Raw genomic sequence first — 23781 nt, forward strand, 5'->3', positions numbered from 1 at the left:
CTTCCTTTTATAACATTAAATTTAAATAGGGTGCCTATTTTGTCTTATGCATGAGAAAAGGGGTTAGAGAAAATCAAATCCGTTCTTACTATATCTGCACCTGAATTTAGCAGACAGAAATGAGAAAAACATAATTCACAACCAAAATATAAATGAAGTATATTAGAGAGGAAATCAATTTAATATGTTAATAATTCCATATTAGTGTGTAGGCAACTCTCTAATCATTTCAAGAAGGAGATTTGTGCCGAATCCTGGGTTTCCTGCTCCTCCTGTGATGTCTCGTGTAGGTTTCCATGGGAGGAGCAGAGTTGTCCCCACGGAAATGGCCCTCCCCTCTCTCTTGTTTAGAGCAATACTACACTAGATTTCAGAAACATGAATTCTAGTTAATGACCTCAGTCATGCAATCACCTCAGATTTCTCCATTTTTAAAGCAAAGTTGGGTTATAACATGGATAGAATCAGGTTTCTTCTGAAACCAGCAGCACATGTTGGGAATGGAAAAAGGATATAACTGACTTGGGATGTTATATGTGATATACACCTCTGACTAACGTCTTTATCACTGCTGCCACCTTAAGGATTCTATAATAAAGCTAGAGTTTTGAGATTGGACTACACATAATTCTTACACATCGAAAGGATCACTTTTAAATTGTGCAACATAATTGAACCTAGAAATACAACCCAAAAGAGGGGAAACCACACATTTAATATTTTTAAAACCTCAGATTGTTATCCATTGTTTTATTAGCAAGAAGAGTTTCAATAAACAAGTATATTTTTAATTGGTATAATATTTAGTGAGCATAAATTTACCTATCGAAATCAAACTTTTCTGACACATACACGTACTGCCCTGATAAAATGAATAAAATGATTATTTCAAAATGTAATCTGCAAGATTTGCATCAATAGGAGAAGAATACGCTAGGAAACAGTCGTCCATGGATGTATTATATTTTTGCATGTCTGTGAGCAGAGGCACTGACCGTTTGTGTTCTGGACTATGTTTGTAAGGATACAGTCTCTGAAGACAGAAATAGTGCCTCTCTGTAAAGTAGACTGCAGGTTTGTTTACTGTCTTCAGCATTCACCAGGCTCCCATTGGACTTAGGGGACAGAGGGACCCGATACAAGTCCAAAGCTCGTGCCACTTGCTGTACCATGAGTAATAAAGCCCTTTGTCTCTGATCCAGGAATATCTCGTCTTCTGCCAGCATTCACGAAACTGTAGCAGGCTTACTTATCAGCTTGTATGTAGGAAAAAATATCCGACCATTCACAGTTTTTGACAGCTGTAACTGATTTCATCCAGCAAACTAACTGCATGATGTATCAAGGTTGAATCTAATTTCGATAACATCTTTAAATAAAAACTTTGCTATGTAATCCAATGAAATTAGTAAGTGTTTCAGTGTAATTGTTAGTTTAAAACTGGAATGCTACAGCATAGCATGATATAATAATACAAATAAACTCAAACATCCAGAGAAATGTTATCTAAGGATGCCTGGTAAATCTAATTGGCAACATTTAATGATATAGCACTGCATATAGCTCTAGTGAAAGGTAAAATTAAACTTTTCAGCATTATGTATTTTTAAAGTGTTGTTTCTAAGAAATAATTTTCCAACTAAATGCCTGTGAGCTTTGAGTGGTTATAATTCATTAATTCCTCCTTTTTGAAATTAACTCGTTCAAATGCCCATCACACACTTCCTATCTGCCAGGCACTGTGCTAAACGCTTTAGGTTCCATAGTGAACTACACGGTACCTGCCTTCATAGGTAAGACTGTGGAGATAGTAGATTAACAAATAGTCACACAAAAATTAAAAGCTAATAACAACTATACTCAAAACTAAGAATAAAAGAGTTTAGAGTAATATGATAAATTGTACAAAGGGGACCTAATTTATGTTATCCAACAGGAGACTAATGTAATATCTCAAGGATACATACGTGATATTCTGCAAAGTGTATGCCTGGCAACGGCGATGAGGGCCACAATGTGGGAGGAAGGATGCTGGGCTGCTGGAGGGTCTGAAAGTGGCCTCTCATTTTTTTTTTTTTTTTTGCGGTACGCGGGCCTCTCACTGTTGTGGCCTCTCCCGTTGCGGAGCACAGGCTTCGGACACGCAGGCCCAGCGGCCATGGTTCACGGGCCCAGCCGCTCCGCGGCATGTGGGATCTTCCCGGACCGGGGCACGAACCCGTGTCCCCCGCATCGGCAGGCGGACTCTCAACCACCGCGCCACCAGGGAAGCACTGAAAGTGGCCTCTCTTGACAGAACCTGATGGCAGGAGACAAGCCTGGGGAAGCAATCAGATATTATTTTTTGATATAAAATTTAAAACTCTTCCCATGTTCATTGCAGCACTATTTACAATAGCTAGGACATGGAAGAAACCTAAATGTCATATGTTACCACTTATATGTGGAATCTAAAATATGGTACAAATGAACCTGTTTACAGAACAGAAATAGAGTCACAGATGTAGACAACAAACTTATGGTTACTAAGGGGGAAAGTAGGGGGTAGGGAAGGATAAATTGGGAGATTGGGATTGACATATACACACTACTATATATAAGATAGATAACCAAAAAGGACCTATTGTATAGCACAGGGAACTCTGCTCAATACTCTGTAATAATCTAAGTGGGAAAAGAATTTGAAAAAGAATAGATACATGTACATGTATCACTGAATCACTTTGCTGTACAGCAGAAACTGACACATTGTTTATATTCCAATAAAAATTAATTAAAAAAATGAAACTCTCTTACAACATTTTCTTTTATTGTGCCACACGTCTTTTCCCCCTATGTATGTTAGCCTGAGGTATAAAATATTTTTAAGGGATATGTATTTACGATTTATTAGAAAGGCATTCTAATACATTCACTCTAGAAACCTATTAGATTACTCTTTTAGGACTCATAGTCATGACTTTATCGTTTTCATGATTTTAGAAAAGTGTAGAAAATTTCCAAATTGTGAATATAGCCTTATTTTCAGTTACTCTTTTCTTTCCCATTTTTCTCTGAGTGTAAAACTATCATCTGAACAATGAAGCTATCTGACCCCATGTGGCCCAGAGAAAAGGAACCCTTAGTGAAGCAGTCCTTCCCTGAAGAAGAAAGAATATTCAGCTCCACTTCTAAAGAACTCCAGAACATCGTACCAACTACATGAAAAATATAGTGATTGATGATGAGGGGATGAACTGTTAGAAGTAATTATAAAACGTTAGTCCTTGTAACTTTAACAAGTTTATTCCCATTTAGAAATCTCCACAAAATCAGATGTACAAACTATTAATTCCTTATGATTAAGAGAATATGTCTCACATTTTATTCTAACTGTAAAGTGCTTTCCAAAAGTGCATTTTATTTACTCCTTACATCTATTTGTGAGGTAAAGTAAGCAAATATTTCAATTCCCATGTTGTATATTTGGAAATCGAAGCCTAGAGAGATGAAATAACTTTCTCCAGTTTCTTGAAACCAATCCATGACAAAGCTGTGTTTCAAATCCACGTCTTTACTTTTCAAAAATTTGATGACCTAAATAAATAATTGGATGAAGTGTTGTAAAGTTAACACAAGCAACAGCAAGTCTTGTCTAAGAAGCTCAGTTTTCACGGGAAAAGTATAATACACGTGTGGATATACATTATCATCCAGCAGAGCTGAAGGAAACAGAAATAGGTAGAAAGAAAAACAAACATTGAAAGATGATAAATAATTGTTCTGCTGTAAATACTGTGAATATCTTTTGTTCTACCTAAGCATACTTTGAATTGGAGAGTTGAAAATTATTTAAGATTGGGAGCAGATAAAAATCAGCTGGCTTTTTTCAGATCTTTAACATCAATTGTATCTCTTTTTTTGTGATCAGTTAAAAGGAAATAATTTCTTACCATTAGACATCCGAAAGGAGAGTCATGCAGTCTTTGTTTGAGATTCACAGTGGCTGGTAAAGAAGAGGTGCCCAGTAAACATTTCCTGAAAAAATAAATTGCCTTAGAGAAGGTTTTAAAGTTCTTCATTTTTTAAAATTCCTATTTATTCTTATCTCTGAAACAGAGAGAATAAATATAAAAGAGTCATTGTGTTGGAATATGATATATGTTTTAGCTGTGTTATATGCAATTAGCAGAACAATACTCCTAATTGTCTCCTGACTCATCAAAGACAGCTGAGCCAACACCAGGGGTATCATCTAGCTGCACACAGAAAAAATATTCATGATATTTTATAATACAATTCTCATATAAACTATATTTTTTCACTGTTCATCAAGTCACTGGCTCTTTCCCCAAATTCTTGGAATGATCCAGAGCAGGAGACTGATTTTGTGCAGCTGTTCATCATTATTGCTTAATTGACAAAGTCATCAAACTTATTATATTCCTTAATAACAACCTGTGGGTTCATGCACACTTAGTGAAACAGTCAGTAAGCCTACATTTATTGAATTAGCACCTATTTTATTGTAAAACATTTCCAAATGATTTTCAAAACCTTTTATTTAAACCTTGAAACAATGTCTCTTAATGTGGAAATCAGACCACTCCTATTGTACGTTTAATTCTTTTTCTTTTTGTCAATGACAAGCACCCAGAGGATGCTGCCTTTTATTTTCTTTTAATTTTTCTTTTCTTTTATTATTTTATTGACTTTAGTTAATTTACAGTGCTGTGTTAATTTCAGGTGTACAGCAAAGTGCTTCATATACATATGCAAAGATTGAATAGGAGAGTTGAAAATTATTTAAGTTTAGGAGCAGAACAAAAATCAGCTGGCTTTATTCAGGTCCTCAGCATCAATTATATCTTTTTCTTTGTGATTAGTTAAGAGGAGATTTATACATATATATATATATATATATGATTTTTCAGATTCTTTTCCATTACAAGTTATTACAATATATTGAATATAGTTCCCTGTGCTATACAATAGGATCTTATTGGTTATCTATTTTATATATAATAGTGCATATATGTTAATCCCAAACTCATAATTTATCCCCTGTCCCCCCACCCATGCCTTTCCCCTTTGGTAAAAGAAGTTTGTTTTCTTGCCTGTAGTATGTTTCTGTTTTGTATATAAGTTCATTTGTATCGTCTTTAAGATTCTGCATTAAGTGATATCATATAATATTTGTCTTTGTCTGATTTACTTCACTTAGTATGATAATTTCTAGGTCCAAAAACAATTAAGAAAATATAATTCTTACTGTTTACCAATTATATCATTTGGTGGACTCAACATTTGTAGCTTTTAAATTTAAGCTTTTTTTTTTTTTTTTTACGGTACGCGGGCCTCTCACTGCTGAGGCCTCTCGTGTTGCGGAGCACAGGCTCTGGACGCGCAGGCTCCGTACGCGGCCTGGCCGCGCAGGCTCAGCGGGCGTGGCTCTGGACAAGCAGGCTCAGCGGGCGTGGCTCCGGCCGCGCAGGCTCAGCGGGCGTGGTTCCGGCCGCGCAGGCTCAGCGGCCATGGCTCACAGGCCCAGCCGCTCCGCGGCGTGTGGGATTTTCCCGGACCGGGGCACGAACCCGTGTGCCCTTCATCTGCAGACGGACTCTCAACCACTGTGCCACCAGGGAAGCCCTAAATTTAAGCTTTTAACTCTTCCCAAGTAAAAGTTCATGGTACGTAATACTCTGTATTTTAGTTGTAATGCAGTTTGGATTCACAATGTCTCTTGCTGGTATGAAGAAAAATGGTCTCTAGCTATTGAGAAATCCAAGTGACCACCTCACTCAGTGCTCTTTTCTTTTCTTTTCTTTTCTTTTCTTTTTTTTGCGGTACGCGGGCCTCTCACTGTTGCGGTCTCTCCCGTTGCGGAGAACAGGCTCCGGACGCACAGGCTCAGCGGCCATGGCTCACGGGCCTAGCCGCTCCGCCGCATGAACCCATGTACCCTGCATCGGCAGGCGGACTCTCAACCACTGCGCCACCAGGGAAGCCCTTAGTGCTCTTTTTGATTCTCAATTTAGTTTGCCTGAGCAGTAGCTCCAGTGAAGTGCTATGAATATTATTTCTTAAGAAAACAAAACAAAATTTTAAAAAAAATTTTAAAAATCATGGAGAGAGAAAACTTTAGCCAGAGGTAGAAAGTTATAGTACATAGATACTGCTCCATGACACATTACTCCAAAATTTAGTGACTTAAAATCACAACCATTCATTATCTTTTTGCCAGGTTTTGGGTCAGCTTGGAGTGCCTGCTGCTCTGGATTGAACCGGGCTGGTTTGGCTGGGTGTACTCACTCCTGTGTAATAAGCTCCAGGGTATGCTCTGAACTGACTAGCCTCTGGTAGCTTCAGCTGAGATGATGCGGCTCTGCTTCCCATGGACTCTCACCTGCCACCAGGCTGGTGAGCACTCCTTCTCATGCTGATGGTGAGGATACAAGAGAGAGCAGGCCGTGTCATGAACAGGGCAAAAGGAAGTGCACTTTTCTTTCTTCACTTCTCTGCTTGCAGCACATTTGCTGACATCACTTTGGCCAGAGCATGTGATATAGAAAAGTCCACAGTCAAAGGGAAGACTAGAAAGTTACAAAGCAAATGGCATGGCTTGGAAAAGAATTAATTGAGACCATCAGTGAAATCTGTCTACCACAAAAGGTGATTCATTTGTTAACAGTGCTGTTGGAAAGACCTGTCTTCTAAGACAGGGAATGATTCTCCCTTGAAGGGTGAAGAGGGTTCAGTTTTCAGTTTGGGGGCAAGATTGGGTCCCTTAACTAAATTTCATTGAAGGGCATGATTTCACTTATTTGTGAAATCTAAAAAAATAAAATAAAGGAACAAATGTAACAAAGCAGAAACAGACTCACAGATACAGAGAACAGACTGGTGGTTTCCAGAGGAAAGAGGGATGGGGGAAGGGGCAAAATGGGTGAAGAGGATTAAGGGGTACCAGCTACTATGTATAAAATAAATAAGTTACAGAGATCTAATGTACAGCACAAGGAATATAGTCAATGTTTTATAATAACTTTGCATGAAGTGTAATCTATAAAGATGTTAAATTCCTATGCTGTACACTTGAAAGTAATAGAAGTCAAATATATATCATTTTTTTTAAAAAGAGCTTAGTGAATGAAATGGGGGGCATTTGATTTTTGACATAAAGTAATTAGTACTGTTGGAATCAGCTTTCTGATTGCATTTATAATGACAATTACCTTCATTTAGAGAGAAACTAGGAACCTGTAAGAAGTCATAGAGAAAACATTTTGAATGATTGACAAGTCTTTACTTCCAAAGTAAGCTCATTCTTCAATTATTTCTTTTGAAAAAACCTTTATTTAGAGCCTGGAAACAAGATTATTTTCAATTCAGAGTCATTGCAGTTAAATACGCAATTACAACATAAAGAAATAAGTGTGTCAGTAGGGCTAAATACATGGATTCTGTGGATTGCCATGTACAAGCTACGTCATCAGAAATTAAACTTTGCAACATGTATGGCTTATTTTAAGTTTTTATTGAAATATAAAAATGATAAAGACAGGTGTATAAACCTTAGGTTTACAGCTTGGTGAGTTTTCAGCAATTGAAAACACTGATGTAACCAGCTTTAAGATACTTTTGAATTCTCTGCGCATTATCTCTTTCTTTTCCCTTATTACTGGCAAATGATTAGAATAGAAAATGTGTGTAGTGCAAATCATGTGGCTTGCAGTAGACCAGATAGCCGACATTTCCTTTTCCACATTGGCATTTTTCTTGAGAGACATTAAAATTTGATGTACTAGTTATTGACACATCACCTCTCTGCTGCAAATCACCCTTAAATAAATTACCGTGTGGTTCCTGACTCTTGATTAGTCCCTGAATGATGTGCTTGCTTTCTTCAGGGTCCCAGAGTTCTTCTGATTGAAGACTCTTGATTCATGGTAGTAATGCTGAGTGGGTTTTGCATAATATTATTTGCCAGTTTAATCCCTGATATTTAAAATATCTATCAATGAATATTAAACTCAACTTAACGGAATAGTAAAATCTACCTAAGAAGATATTGGAAAGATAATGATCGAAATTACGTTGAAAGTAAGAAGCAAATGCTATTGAAAAGAAAATCATCAGAAATGAATATTATTTGAGTACAAATATCAAGAAATGGTTAGTTTTATCACTGATAAAATGGTAGTAGCATCAAAATCTGTTTTTGTAAAAAAGTTGTATTTACTTGTTATTTATATATGCTCATACAATTAATTGATTTATTAATTTTTACAATAAAGCTATAGAAAACTGTGTGAACCAACTTCTCCTAGCCAGGAAAAGCATGCTTTATGCTGGAGATTTGACATTGTTACCTCCCTTCTCTGATTTTTCTTAACCTCTTTGGTAGACATTCACTCCTCTAAGTGATAAATAATTTTTTTCAGGCATGGTGATACCTTTACTCTGGTTATACCTGGTCTCAGAAACCTGGGAGACTTTCCATTTCCTGAAGATGATTATGTACTTTTCTCTGACAGACTTTAATACTTCTCTTTACCTTTGGTCTTCAGCAGTATGAATATATTTCTAGATTGTTTTACAATTCTTATTTGTGGAAAATTCTAGACCATTCATTTTCAAATGTTTTCTCCCCATTCTCTCCCTTTTCCTTCCGTTATTTCAATTAAATATATTTTGGACTAATATCGGCCTACATGCCTTGGATACTCTGTTCTTTAAAAATTGTTTTCAATAATTTCCTCTTTTGTTTCCATCCGAGTACTGTCTATTGACCTATGTTCAAGTTCACCGAGGCCTTCCTTGGATGTGTCAGACCTACTGATGAGCCTGTCAGAGTCATGCTTCATCTCTGTTACTGTGGGGAGGGTACATTTATTTCCAGCATGCCCTTTGCCATTTGCTTATTGTTTCCATTTCTCTGCTGAAATGACCCATCTATTCATGAATGTCTTCAAGTCTTTCCACTGGAGCTTGTAACATATTAATCATAGTTATTTTAAATCCTCTGTCTGTTTGTTTTGTCTCTCAACAGCGGATTATTTTTCCTTTCTATTTTATATGTCTCATAACTTTTCATTGAAATGTACATGCTCTGTATAGGGTAGCAGAGACCAAGGTCGATAGTATTTATGTCTGGAAATAAGCATGCCTCTTTCTCTGCTTGGCCTTTAATGAGGAGCTGTGCTGTGCTTTAGTTTTATTGGTTGCTGTGATTACCTTCAATGCACCGCCAGCCTCGGTTTCTTCAGTGTCACCTTGTGGTTAGGGTAAGAACCAGACTGATGGGGTATCTGAGCATCTTCCAGGTGGTGCTTCGTCCACCCTCAGTTTTAGGTGTTCCCTGTGAGCCTGCACCTTTGTCTCTCCATTCTCTCGTCCCTCTGTTAGTCTGCTGTTGCTGGTTTCTTGATCCTCGCTAGCCTGGGTGGTGAGGAACAAAGCTTTCTACATTTTCCTCATTCAGCATCAGCCTTAGGCAGCTCATGTGTCTCTTGAGCCAGGTTTTCTGAGTTGAGTCTTTTGAGCCAGGTTTTCTCCATGATGCTGCCCTGCCTCCAGTGGTAAAGGATCTTTAATTTTCTGAAACTAGGAGGATTTCTTGCTTCTCTCCTTTTCCCAAGCTCTGTCAGTTTTCACCCACTGAAACTGACAGGATTTGCTGCCTTTTTTTTTCAGCAGCTTAAGACTTTGCTCCACTGGGGAGAAGGATCCAGGTAAGAATTGTTTTCTCCCTCAGCAGCGCCATTACCTGAGGGATGCTTTCTCAGCTCTCTCCTGCCCCCAGACTTTTCAGAAGCAAACAGTGGGGTCCATGGAGAAGGGGCTGCCGGTGTCTGTGCTCTCAGGGCTCTGTACTCTCTCAACTGTGGCTGCTCAACTTTTAGCAGTTCCTTAAGAAGTTAGTTGATATCTTTTGTACCTGTTTGAACGGCCTCCTTGTTTCCTTCCAGTGCTGTGTTAGACGTGAGTGATTGCCTGTGTCTTGTCTGTCTGGAGGCTCACTCTAGCTTTCCTTACATTTTACTTTCATTATTGCCTTTCAAAGTCAGCACACTAATAGGTTCAAGAACAGGGTGATTTTTCAGATTGCCCAGCTTCTTCTTGTTTGGATAACACTCTTTCCATCTATCTATCCTAAAATGGAGCCAGAACTCTGTAATACATGTCATTAATTAACCAATTTCATAAAAGTTACCAGGATTCTGGGTACCTTTGGTTACTATGTTATAAATATTTTTAAGAAAACCAAAATAAGGATTTATTCTCTTTTGAAATATACAAAAATATAGTTTAAATGTTTTATTTTTATTCCATTAAATTAAGAAGTGCAATTCCAGTCTATTTAAAGTAATGAGAAAGAGACTTTGAGATTTCTATTGATATATATACTTAGGGGAAGCTATGTACTTCAAGATACACAATTTAATGTCTAGCAGATTTTTTATTGAATTTCTTTTTATATTTCAATATTACCCATGCCTGAGGGTATCTATAAGATACGTACAATTTAAAGTAAAATAATATGTGAATAATTATAGACTCAATACTCATTTAAGACTGTAACATGACAAACACACTTGAAGCCCTTGTAGGCTCTTCCCCACTATATTTTCCTTCTACTCTAGATATAACTCCTACCATGAGTCATATGTTAACCAGTTCTTTTTATTCTTACCATAAATGTATTTGTCTCTAAAACATGCAGTTTATTTTTGCCTGTTTTGAACTTTATGTAAATTGAGCCATACTGCATTCTATATATATGTGACATTGAGCTTGGAGATCCATCCATGTAAACACCTCGGTCTGTAAGTGTGGACCTTCAGAAGCAGAGCCAGACAACCTAGTTCTGAATATTGTATCATTAACTTATTAGCCTCCACAGAAAAGTTAACTCTTCTGACTTCTGTTTCTTTGTGTGTAAAACATATTGTCAAAATATAAATAATATGGTTAATTACTATATTTCAAAATTATATAGATCTTGATGTTTTAAAGTACCTACATTTTGAAGGTATTCTATTTAAGAAACAGGATACAAATTATAAATAACAATTAGCTATAAAATAGGATATTAATTAAAATAAGAAAAGAAGTCACAGAAAATTATAAATATATTTCTAAATTTTACAGAAATATATGACCATATAAACACATTCCAGGCCCTTGGAAAGGGCTTGTACAGATGAGGGGCTCTGAAACTTAAACTCTGTCAGCTTCCGGGCAGATCTGACTCTGCATATATGTAAAACATTTTGAAGAGTTGTTCCATAAAAGTGTTGATATTTTTACTTATTTTTATTACTATTATATTAATGGAAACTTTTGCCAGGGTCATTTTCTCAAGTGAAATAAAATATAATTAGTCTATTTACATATACCATCAAATAATATTGTTGCACTTAGTTTTCATAATTTTGGTTTTCTACCAAAGAATGCAGTTGCTTGACTTTTTGTTTGCTTATCAATTTGGAAAAAAAATTTCAATTCATATTAGTTTACTTTTCTATTGTATTTCTTTAAATTGATACATGAAATTCTTTACTTTAGGAAAAAATGGTATTAAAAGTAATGACTATACCAAATCGGATTTAGATTATTTAATTTTATACTTCACTGTGCTTTTTATTGATGATAGATTAAATATCTAAGAAAATAGACTAGTGAGAATCTTCCATAATTTTTAGAAAATCACATTAAATTATGAGATAATGGTATTTTTGTGAATTTCAATATGTAGATGCTTGCTAAAATTACTTTTATTGCTATTTTATGAAAATATATTTTGTACACATATAAAGCTAGGAAAATAGCTTTCACAGTATTACAAAGTAAAAGCATACTAGCATAATCAGAATTAGAAAGGAAATTAATGTCAGTGTATGTCAAAGCAATGTGTATTACATAGAAAACCTCATTTAAAGTATAGTAATACTGGGACCATGTAATTTAAAACTATGAATAAGAACATAATATGAAATAGGAAAATAAACTTAAATTTGAAATTTACCATTTTCTAATGGATGGGATTTATCTTTTGGATCATAACAAATGCCTGTGGGTAAATACAGGCCTAAAATTCAGCTGTTTTATTCTGGTGTAGTCATACCTGATGTTTACTGCCTTATACATTCTGACTGATCAGTGCCTGTCCTCTATAGGTTGTTAAACATTGTGATTATTACTCTTACACCACTGATTATAGTCAATTAGTAGTAGCCATACAATTTTCAAATTTTTAGAAGTGTGCTATAGATTTTCCTTTTTTCCACAGTTCTCTTTTGTACTGCTTTGAAAATAATATAGGTAGTCAACTCAACAAAATAAATGGTTTTAGGTTTTTTCTATTGAATTTCCAGACATTAGTGCCCTGAGGCAACTTTTTAATGGTGTAGAGATTCATAAAGATTAAATCACTGAAGAAATATTTATGGAGAATCTATTGGCAGCAAGATTATAAAGGTGTAATGGGGGTTCCAAATAAGTGCAAGATTTTGTCCCCAAATTCAGGGAGCATCTGTTACATAAGGACATAACTCTCAACCATGGCTGAGCATCAAAATCACACAGTTTAATCTACTTAAGATTGGAAAAATGCTGAGAAAATGAAAGATTAAAAGATTAGAAATGCTGAATCAGGATGGAGGTAAGGCATAGGATTGATGTATCCATATTAAAAAAAAAAACTCAAAAGGTAAGTTTTGTGTTTGGCTAAAATAATGGAGAATCAGGAAAGATGAAGATGGGTTAAGAATTGCATAATAACAAGGGTTCAGTTCTGGAGTCTGACCATTTGTTTGGATGCCAATCTCCGATCCCTTACTTTGGTTGGTGTCTTACTCTGTTGGACTGCTATAACAAAAGACTAAGTCTTGGTGGTATAAACAACAAAAATGTATTTCTCACAGTTCTAGGGCTAAGTCCAAGATCAAGGTGCCAGCACATTAATATTCTGGGTGATGGCCACCCTCTCGATTAATAGCCAGAATCTTCTCCCATGTCCTCAAATCTCTGTAGGATAAGGGCACTAATCCTGTTCTTAAGGGCCCCACCCTCACAACCTAATCACCCCCCAAAGGCCCGCTATCACATTAGGCTTTAGTATTTCAACAGATGAACTTTGGGTGGGGCACACAAACATCCAGACCATAGCAGTTGGTGACCTCAGATGAGCCCAAGCTTAACATCAGCATATTCCAGTTTTCATATATATAAAATGGGGCTAATAGTAGTGCATTTTAAAAAGGTTGCTTAAAGGATAAAATCTGATAATTTATTTAAATTATTTATCACAGTGCCTGACATATTTAAGTGCTCAATAAATATTTATTGAGTTTTATAATAAGTATAGTGATACAATCCATGCTTCATGCAAAGTGGTGAGACAATCTTGCTTATTCAGAAATGCTGTTTGAAAAGGTGATTATAAAGTTGTGTATTGAAATATATTGAGGCTGGAAGATTTTGCTTCTACTTGGAAGAAAGAGGAAAAAATAAGAAATGATATGTAGATTAGAAGGGATCACACAATATGTTAATTTAGAGCATATCTACATTAAAAGGATTTCATATTACAGAATAACACAGATAGCAAAATAAGATACTTTAATAAACATTCTCAAGATTATATTCTTGGAAAATTTTCACATCGTTCGGTGAAGGAATCTGGATTATAGTAGATTGGGAAGGGCCAAGCTTTCTAGGTAGCTATACAGGAAAACACATGGAAAAGTTTATTTCAAGTTTTACGAATAATTTAAAAAGTATTATTTGAAAATAGACTTTAAAAGATCTATGTGCAGTTTGGCATAAATGAATTTAAACATAATTACAAATATGAGATAATACTTTGGGTTTTTATGATTATTTCCAGTTATTCTTGTCCCATGAGGGGATTCATCTCTGTTCTGATTTGGTCTCCCTGGTCTGTTCTGCTTGTGAGGAGTCTTCCTGGTACATGCACGTCCTGTGTGATTGTCTGCCTTGTGCTCATTAGGTATCTTACTATTACATTTCAGGTTGTCAAGAATTATTTTTGGCTCATAGTTTTTCTCAAAATTTCTTTAACTCTAATCATCCTGAACTGATTTCTGCAGAGGTTTGGCTTTTTCTCATATTATACCCAGCTGTGTGTCAACTCCCTGCGTTAATGTTAACCTGAGGGACAGCGTGGCCTTGCTGTTTGGTGTTTCTGTTCTCTAGCCTAAGTGCTCACCCAGGAGCCCTGTTTCTAATGGTAGCCCGTGGTGATGCAAGGGATGCTATCACAAATTGGTGTCACTCAGTGACGTCCTTGTTAGGGTTTAATCTCCAAATTCTCCCCTATCGTGCAGGGCATGAGGCTTTTCCTGTAAGTCCATGAGATGCCCCTGGGAGCTGCAGAAGTGTGGTATGATCAATCTCATATAATATGATATGGAGGAATTTTATTTCATTTGATAATCATTAAGACAATATTATTCATCAGCTAAATAATCTGATGGCCAGAACATACATCTCCTCTCCTGACCCACCTCCTCTTCCCCCTCTCCCCCGAAGCTCCCTCCCCTTTCCTCCCCAGCCCCCTTCTGCTTCTCCTCCTCCTTATTCTCATTCTTCTTCTTCTCCCCCGTTTCTTTTTCTCTCTCTTCTTCTCTCTGTCTCTCTCTTTCTTGACTGGGAGAACATTTTCATTATTTTGAGGTCCATATTCAATAGCTCCATAGTCATTTTTTTGATTGTGATTAATCTGTAGTGAGTATCAGTTAGAGGGAAGCTATTTTTAACAGAAATGCACATGGTGTGAATATAGGTAAAGTTAGAAACATATGGAGTCAGAAACGTATGGAGTCAGAAACGTATGGACTCAACTCTAAGTCTTGCTCAAATAAAAAGAATTCATGAAAATGGAAATTTTCAGGGAGCTGCCATGTAGGTCAGATTGTGATGATTCTCTGAGGATGGGGTCTTGGAGGAGCTTCAAACCCGTTCTTCTGCTAGCAGAGTTACGAAGCTGGTGGTCCAAGGCTTCCATGCAGCTCTGAAGAGAGGGAAGCCACCAGCCTCGCTGTCCTTGCTGAAATTCAGCCAGTTTTTCCAGTAATGCTGTGTGCGCTGGTGTGAGCCTTTGTCTATTTCCAGAGTTCTGAATAAGTTGATTATGACCATTTTTGCCAGTGTATTCATTCCCTTTATGAAAGAGAAGATTTTCTGGTCTTTACTTTTCCAGAGGTGCTTCTTGGATTTGATTTTGATAAACAGCACAAGATTTTTTAATCTTTTTTCTAAAATGTTATGCATATTTTCCCCCATAAATTTGAAATGCCGTGGTTATTTTAGCTAATGTACTGATTATTTCTGGGAGGCTTAAAAAAATCCTGTTCTACTGATATGGCTATACATTTTATGTCTGAAACCACACTGTTTTAATATTTTTTTCCTAGGTAAAGATATAATTAAAGGATGTAAAACTTAATAGACAATTAAAAATGTGAAGAATGTAGTTAAGAGCTATTTGTTTTAGCTATAAATAAGAAAAATATTTTATACCTTTATTCATTAAAATGTAAACTGAATTAGAATAAATATGTGAAAATTCAGTTATTTTATATAAGCTCAGATATTTCAAATAAATACTGAGATTATACTTTTTAAACAAAACTTGTCTTGAGAAGATAGTAATTACAGCCTATAAAATCTTGCAACTTTATAGAACTAACAGTGATCATTTTGATAATTTAAAGATAATATTTTAATTTACTTTGCTCCTGAGTACATTTTTTTAAAAAGTGAATTGTTGAAATACATTTTAAATAAAAACAGCTAATTTTATTTAATTTTACTTTTTTTCTATAGGACTTTGGAGATGATGGATCCTTATATATTACCAAGGTCACCACAACTCACATGGGCAATTATACCTGCTATGCAGAGGGCTATGAACACATCTATCAGACTCACATCTTTCAAGTGAATGGTAAGAAATGTGGGGGTGTTTTAATTGCTTTTTGCTTCAGTAGGTATTCAAAGACTGTCACAGTTGACTAGGAAGGCTTCAATTTGAGTTTCAGGACTTACTGTTAATGTAAAACCCTTCCAATTAAAAAAAAGTGAGTAAGTAAATATAATAAATTTGTACCACTTTTCTCATCATGAAACATTACAGAGTAACTCATTCTGACTGGAAAATTAAAGCACAGGAAATTTAAACTATTTTTTCAACTTTAGAATATCAACAATTAGGCAACTGTATAAATTTTAGAAACTGAAAAAATTAAGCATTTAAAAATTTTAGTTAGATCAGATGTTTAGTTGATCTTATTAGTGATATAGAAAACTTATTATGTACAAAGTTTTATAATCTCAATAATTAATTTAATGGCTTTAAATTAATTTAAAGCATTGGCCAAGTAGGCTGATATCAATCTTACAATCAGTGCTTTGTTTTATTTCTGACTTAATTCACATTTAGTTGAATTGATAATAGGATTGTATGTATGATTCACTAATACACACTAATTAATTTCCATACACATATATACATTAATTTACTCTATGGTTTACAAAAAGGAGGCAGAAACTTTCTTGGCTTTCTGTAGGAACAGCAAGGTGGCTAGTGTGACTGGAATGAATTAAGAGGAGAGAGGAAAAAAAGTTTGAAAAGTTTGGGGAGCTTATGGTTTTGTTACTGAATTAAGTCATATAGACTCTGCTACCCCTACCCGGCAGGGCAGGGTTCTTTTTTTTTTTTAATTTTTATTGGAGTATAGTTGATTTACGATGTTGTTAGTTTCAGATGTACGGCAAAGTGAATCAGTTACACATATACATATATCCACTCTTTTTTTTTGGATTCTTTAGGGGAAGGTTCTTTTTCTGTTTTGTTCAAGCAGCCAGTAATGAAGCTGCAGCTGAAATTGACAAAGCACAAGCTTTATTCAGTGACCAAAGAGTGGAGAAGCAGGAACTAAGTTCCCAGATCAACTTCTTGCCTACCTGGCAAAAGGAATTTAATTTTAAAGAGTGAAGGCAAACGGAGGAGGAATGAGACTAATGATGGGGAGTTATGTGCATTAGTTTACTGGGGAAGGGGCAGTGCTTTTTCGAGGGAGAGGGGTGCCACCCCCTTTTTATCTTCTTTTGGTCCTTAGTGTCCAGTCATGGCCACCAGGTAGGCGTGTCACTGAATATGCTAATGTAGGGAAATCAGCATACAATGGGCTTGAGGGTCTGTTGGAGGTCAGATTTATTCCCATCTTGGTCCCAGCTAGTTCCATTTGTTTTTTTGTTGGCAACTTCCTTTCTTATCTCTGGACCCTTTAACTTAAAGATTTATGTTAACTTCTGCTAAAAGTGGGGTTGGAGGGTTTTGAGCAAAGACTTAGAGCAGCTCTGGCAAAGTTTGAGTATAGTTGACACTCTACAGAAGCAGATTTAGGTTTTGGTTTCTGGTGCAAATCCATTTGTCAGCTAGACATGGGTCAAGGCTTGGAAATGGGCTTTCACAGAAACCAGTGAATATAACAGACAAAGTGTGAAGGAGGTGAGGCTTGTTCCCAGTGGTCTCAGATGTTTGGAGTTGGATGTTCAGAGATAGCAACTGTCCCAGAGGACTCAGTCTTGGGAGGACAGGACAGGAGTGTGTGTGAGATGTTCCCTATCTGGGTGCTGCATCCATGGAGAACTGGTGGTTGTAGGCATCCTGGCCCTTGTCTCCCTCTTTGCGGTGATTTTTACTGGCTAATGGCCTAATTGACAAAACTGATGCTTTGAGGTGGTGTTTTTGCCAGGGATCCTGGTCGCTCTCCGTTCCCTTTTCTCGCAATGGCATGTGGCTAACCAAAAGTTCTGTCTTTTACCTCTCATCCTCACTTCTAGCCCTAGTTTGTCCAGTCTAAGTACCTAGCACACTGGAGTTCTAGCTAGTTTGTAGAGCAGTGCAGGGTCCATGTTCTACCTGCATCAGAACCACAGGAAAAAATATCAAAGATTTAGGACCTGAGCTTCAACAGCACTCTCTGGAAATTTGATTTGAAATCTGCATTTTGATAAGCTTCTCAGGGAATTGTGATGCATGGTAGAGCATGGGAACCATTCTAAATTGATGCTCTTCTGAGAGTCTGCTCCACAGTCACGTCCGATGTAGGTTTCTTACACAACTCACTCATTTGCCATGATCCAGCTGGAAAGCCCAGGAAGAAGGCTTTGAGCCAAACTGCAGGCAGTTATGTTGTAAGATGTGCCTTGAGTGGTGCTGGGGAAATGCGGTGTCCCTATTTCATCCTTCCTGTGCATTAACTATTTACTCTGATATCAGGTTTTTCTGAAGATGGAATATGAGAATAAAGGAATAATGAGGTCTCAGAAACAGTGCCGCCTGTCCTCCACCTTCAGGCTTAGCATTATGAATTACTTAAGAGGAATTCAATATTAACAGTGATTGCCTAGACTAAGCACTGGTGCTTTCCTTTTCCCAGGAACAAAGATCCCTAAACCTGGGAGTAAAACCAGTCTCTTCCTATTACCTCCTACTACATTTAATCTGCTTTGAAATCCTTGGTATAAATGTTTCTGTGAAGGGATGGGGTTTGGAAAGAGAAGCAAGGATATTATGTTTGTTGAAAGTGAACAGAGAGAGAACTGTGCAGTAAGTGGAGAGTCACTTGGGGTCAAGAGAGGGAATTTCATTTTGCAGATGTGATTATCTTTTATGTTGATGTGAATAGTCCAGTAAAAATGAAAAGCAGCTCATATAAGAGAAAAAGGGGAAAATTGCAGTCATCAAGTCTTTAAAAAGTTGATATAATCTAGTACACAGATGGAAGGGCTGTTCTTTGGAAGATTGATAGTTAATCTGTTGAAACAGGGAGGAGGACAGACAGTTTGGGAGCAGATGCTCAGGGTGGGAGCATGAGGAAATCCTCTTTGCATTGCTTGGATTATTTCAGTGTCATGAGGAATAGTCCCCTACATACAAATGAGTTCCATTCCAAGAGCACATTTGTAAGTCCAGTTTGTTTGTAAGTCCAATAAAGTTAGCCTGGGTACCCAACGAACACAATTGGCTATATAGTACCGTACTGTAATAGGTTTATAGGTTTATAATACTTTTCACACAAATAATACATAAAAAACAACACAAAAAATAGAAAACATGTTTTCATCTTACAGTACAGCACCTTGGAAAGTACAGTAGTGCAGTACAACAGCTGGCATCCAGGGGCTGGCATCGAGTGAACAGGCGAGAAGAGTTACTGACTGGAGGAGGGAGAGGAGGTGGGAGATGGTAGAGCTGAAGGAGCCTCAGCAATAGGAGACGGAGGGCCAGCTGCCATTTCACTCATGCCTGACGCTGACGGCACAGGTTCCGGTTCCTTGCTGGATTCAGTTCTATCTACCCTCTTGAAAAAACGATCCAGTGATGTCTGGGTAGTAGCTTTTTTTTCTCGTCATAGATGACACGGTGGCACTGGGTTGCATTCTGAATGGCTGCTGCGACCTTCATGTACCGTTCTACGTTCAGGTCCTGTGCCTCAGAAACTAACAGTGCCTCCTCAGATAGAGAAAATCCCCTGCCATTTCCTGCGTCGTGAATCTCTTCAGTTCTTCGGTTGCTTCTCTTCCTCTTGTCTCTCTTCATCCTTTCCCTGGGCCTCCTATTCCCGGTGCTTCTTAGCAGTACCAGCCACTTCACCGCTGCTTTTGCACTTGCTTCCAGACATCCTGATCTTGAAATAAAGATACTGTGCTACTGTACTCTACACAGTCCTGTACAGTAAAGTACACAAAAGCACAACTACTTGTAGAGGATGCCCTTATGTGACAGTGTACGCCAGACACCTGAACTAACTTATGTGATTGGACATGTGAACGCACATTCACATCTTTGAAAGTTCGTAACTTGAAGGTTCGTATGTAGGGGACTTACTGTACCAACTATTGAAAGTGGGCAGTTTGTGAGAGCTTTAGTGATTTGAGGAGAAAAGTTATAGGGAGGTAGGGTTATAAAAATAGCGGTATGTAGTTGGAATGTTGGGCACATCTTTGGGTGTTCTTGAGATGATATATATTAGTATGTTTTCTTTCTGTTGTGGTTGGCTGCGAATTTGTAATCATAGAAAGAGGAGATTTGGGTTTACCAACATCTTGTTTTGTCACATGAGTACGTAGGAGAGAGACATTATAAATTTAAGTACATTTACAAGAGAATGATTATAATGATGGAACACAGAATAAATGGTAAGATAAGGAAAGTTGTAGGTAAGGAAAGATGTGAGACCATGAGAAATGAGGAACGAAGTGAAAAACTGACTGGGGTATCCAAGTTGGTCAAATACTACTAGAATGAGGTACTAGAGAGAAAGAAAGAAATGCAAAACCTTCCCTCAAAACATTTTCTGAAGGCATCTGGCAATATCTGTTTATAAGAAACACTTTTATTTAGGTCAAGCATATATAAAGGAGTATATGGACTATATAAGATCTGACAGATGTTTAGACAGCCCAGCTGTTCTTCTAAATCTGACTTGCCAGTGTGCTTGCCTTAGCTGAGAGGGAGAAATGAAGTATAGACTAACACTAATTCATCAAATTCAACCACAACCGATAAAAAGCAACCAGCCTTGTTCTACTGCATTTTTATCAACTAGGGAAGACAATAAGTATATTTCAAGGATCGTTTTTAATATTTAAACCTATTTGAAGAGGCCAAAAACCTGGGTAGAAAATGTATTATGCATGGATCGGTAAGAGATTATCTTCAGCTGCTGTAACAGACACCCCAAATAACAGGGGCATAAAGAAGATACCGGTGTGGTTTTCTTATGTGTAAAAGAAGCCCAGATGGTGTGGCTCAGGACGGGAGCCCCGCAATGTCATCACTATCCTATGCTCCACTATTTGTGGTTAGAACATTGTTTCCTTTCTCAGTGTTTTCCAAATGGAGGTGAAAATTCCAGCCGGCATTTTCACATTTCAGCAGGGAAAAAGTAATCAAGAGGGAGGAAAAATACTTCCTGACACCTGAGAGCCCGCTTTTAAAAGAACTTTAATGGAAGTGCCGACAGTAACTGCCATTGACCCCCTAAATGCAGAGACTGCTAAAGATGCTTCTTTGACCTTGGGGTTTGCCATTCACAAGGATGAAACGCTCAGCTATGTAGGAGGAAGGGAGGAAGGTGACAATAAATACTGGGTAGGTAACTAGTTGTGTTTATCACTTCATAGTAAAATGTTTAGAAAGGGTAGAATTAGCTATAAAACAGCAGCCCTACAAGTCATTTGCTAAATAAGTGATTTGTCGCTTTTCTCGGTGTTTCCTTTGGTTTTATATTGTTTATATTTGGCATAATAACTTTAAATGTGTGCTTTGTGTATAAATAAGTCTAGTAAACTTGAGGTCACTCAGAACAGTTATAGGCCAATAACAAAAGAATAGTTGAGATGGAGCTGTGACCCTGAAAAATACAATGAACACGCGAGAAAATGCAAATTAGGTAGACAAATAGCACATTTATGGACCCAATAAATCTCTAAAACTAGTTTAACTCATTTTTCAATCTCTATCCACTTTTCAGAAAAGGTTAAAAAGACCTTTAGAAAATCAGGTTTCCATAGGGAATTTAACATATTTATCTTAACAATTTGTCAATTAGCTATAAAAATATAATATATTATTGATTACCATAAAAAGCTCTGCAAATACCACAAGTCATTGGAATTTGTTAAAGAGTGTTTTTGAAGTGCAAAGTCTATTTAAATATCCCTGGGTGCGAGCCAAATAAAAGTCTATCAATAGCCCTTTTTCTTTTCAAACAATGCAAAATTAGGTTATTGAAATATGAGAGTGCTTCTGTGTACTTGTCAGAAGAAACATTATGTATAAATCAAAGGAGCTTGACTCTTCCAGTGGAATTCATTTCATGCTTTTCTTTTTACATAAAGTAAATCGGCTTTAGATCTTCAGCTTAGGATACAGAATGTATGAAATTTTAAAAGTCATTCAGTGTTTACCCTCTGGGCAGAAAGCTTGTCCATATTAAAAAAAAAAAAACCCATATGCATGCTGTTATTTCTCCCTCCTTTATTGTTTAAGACCTCACACGTAATGTCAAGTGGATTTGTTTTTCTACTCATGTCAGACACTTCTGCACAAAATTTCTGGTTCTATAGGATGTCTATGTAGAACACCTCTATTTTTCTCCTTCAGAATTTGGAAACATCATTTGGAGCTAGCCATATAGACATCAAAGCATCATCTTCTTACGGATAAAGCTTTTTAGAAAAAGTGGCTTAAGTCTGGAGCAACAGTGGTCTGCTTCTTCATGCATCATAGAATTGAACTTCCAGTTTCAGGCAGCCTTCCCCGCTAAGCTTTCAGCAAGGACAAAGCACAAATGGGAATATAACCTTCCTGCAGGCAGTAAGGTCCGGAAAGCAGGAAGCAAAAGGCCGAGTGCCTCCTCTCTCTTCTTCCCACTGTGAGTTACTAAAGGATGAGAGAGAGAGAAGTTTTGAGGGTCACTCTGGCTCAGTGATTCTCTAACAGTGGTTTTTGAGCAAGTAGCATGAGCAACTTATTTTATTTTTAATTTTTATTTTATTTTTTAAAACATTTTATTGAAATATAGTTGATTTACAATGTTGTGTTAGTTTCAGGTGTACAGCAAAGTGATTTAGTTATACATATATATATTCTTCTTTGATTCTTTTCCCATTATAGGTTATTATAAGGTATCGAGTATAGTTCCCTGTGCTCTACAGTAGGTGCTTGTTTATTATTATTTATATACAGTAGTGTGTATCTGTTAATCCTAAACTCCTAATATATCCCTCCCATCCCCTTTCCCCTTTGGCAACCATAAGTTTGTTTTCTATGTCTGTAGATCTATTTCTGTTTTATAAATAAGTTCATTTGTCTCTTTTTTTAAACTGCAAATTCTCAGGGTTCACCCATACCTACTGAATCGGAGGGTCCGGTCATGAGGTAGGATGATCTGTGTTTTATAAACCCACCTGATGACTGATGATAAAGTTGGAGAACTACTGGTCCAGCAGTTTGATTCCCCAGAAACATGTGAAGCAGGAGTATATGTCCTTCCTCAGATTCTCCAGCTCTATTCTCTTAATTTTGACTTTAAAATAAGCATATCGAGATCTCAGGGCGTGGCTGTTTCTTCAGGGGTTGAGATCCGACATGTATCAAACCAGTTTTGCCCTCAGTCTTGAGGATTTGCTCCAAGCCCCACTCGGGCCTCCTCAGCTGTGGTGGACATCCCCTGACGGCTGGTCATGCAGGGGTTTGTCTCTCTTCCACTCTCCAGAGGACTTTATTTGACACAAGAAGCTTTATCAGCCTCACTTCAGGTAGTCCGGTTGTGCCAGGGATTGAATGCCCCCAGGGACAGTCCTTAACCAATGAGGAACACGAGTCAATGGGTAAGAAGCCCAGCACCCGCTCCTCAGTGGGAAGATTCTCAGGTGCATTGTACCTGATTCCTCAGAGTGTCCTCACCGGAATTAACACTTTTTTGTGCTATTTTTCTTTCCTCTGTCATACTTTTCCTACTCTTTAACTTGTGCTTCCTGGGATCATTTCCCAAATCAACCATCTGAACCTAACTTCTTTTCTCAGAGCTGACTTTGGGGACACTCATAGTTAAGGGGTGTCCTTAACTTAATGACTGTTGCTTCCCTTTTGTATCTCCCCCCCCGAGAGCTACTGGTGGGCACTCTATGTTTGCTTCCAGAAGGTTTTTAAATATGATAGAACAGTACATTACCTCATTAACTCCAAGGCCTAAA

The 23781-nt window shown here is 37.2% G+C and overlaps 1 protein-coding gene across 5 annotated transcripts in view; it reads left to right on the forward strand.

Moving 5' to 3' along the window:
- Nucleotides 1–23781, forward strand: part of FSTL5 (follistatin like 5) — a 1111808-nt gene that overhangs the window by 925941 nt on the left and 162086 nt on the right. For all 5 annotated transcript variants that reach the window (XM_079921028.1, XM_079921031.1, XM_079921029.1 and 2 more), the window contains one exon: nt 15835–15955. In XM_079921028.1, coding sequence (XP_079777154.1) covers nt 15835–15955 — 121 coding nt within the window. The remainder of the gene's footprint in view (nt 1–15834; nt 15956–23781) is intronic.

Source organism: Stenella coeruleoalba (genome assembly GCF_951394435.1).
Source record: "Stenella coeruleoalba genome assembly, chromosome: 4".
NCBI lineage: Eukaryota > Metazoa > Chordata > Mammalia > Artiodactyla > Delphinidae > Stenella > Stenella coeruleoalba.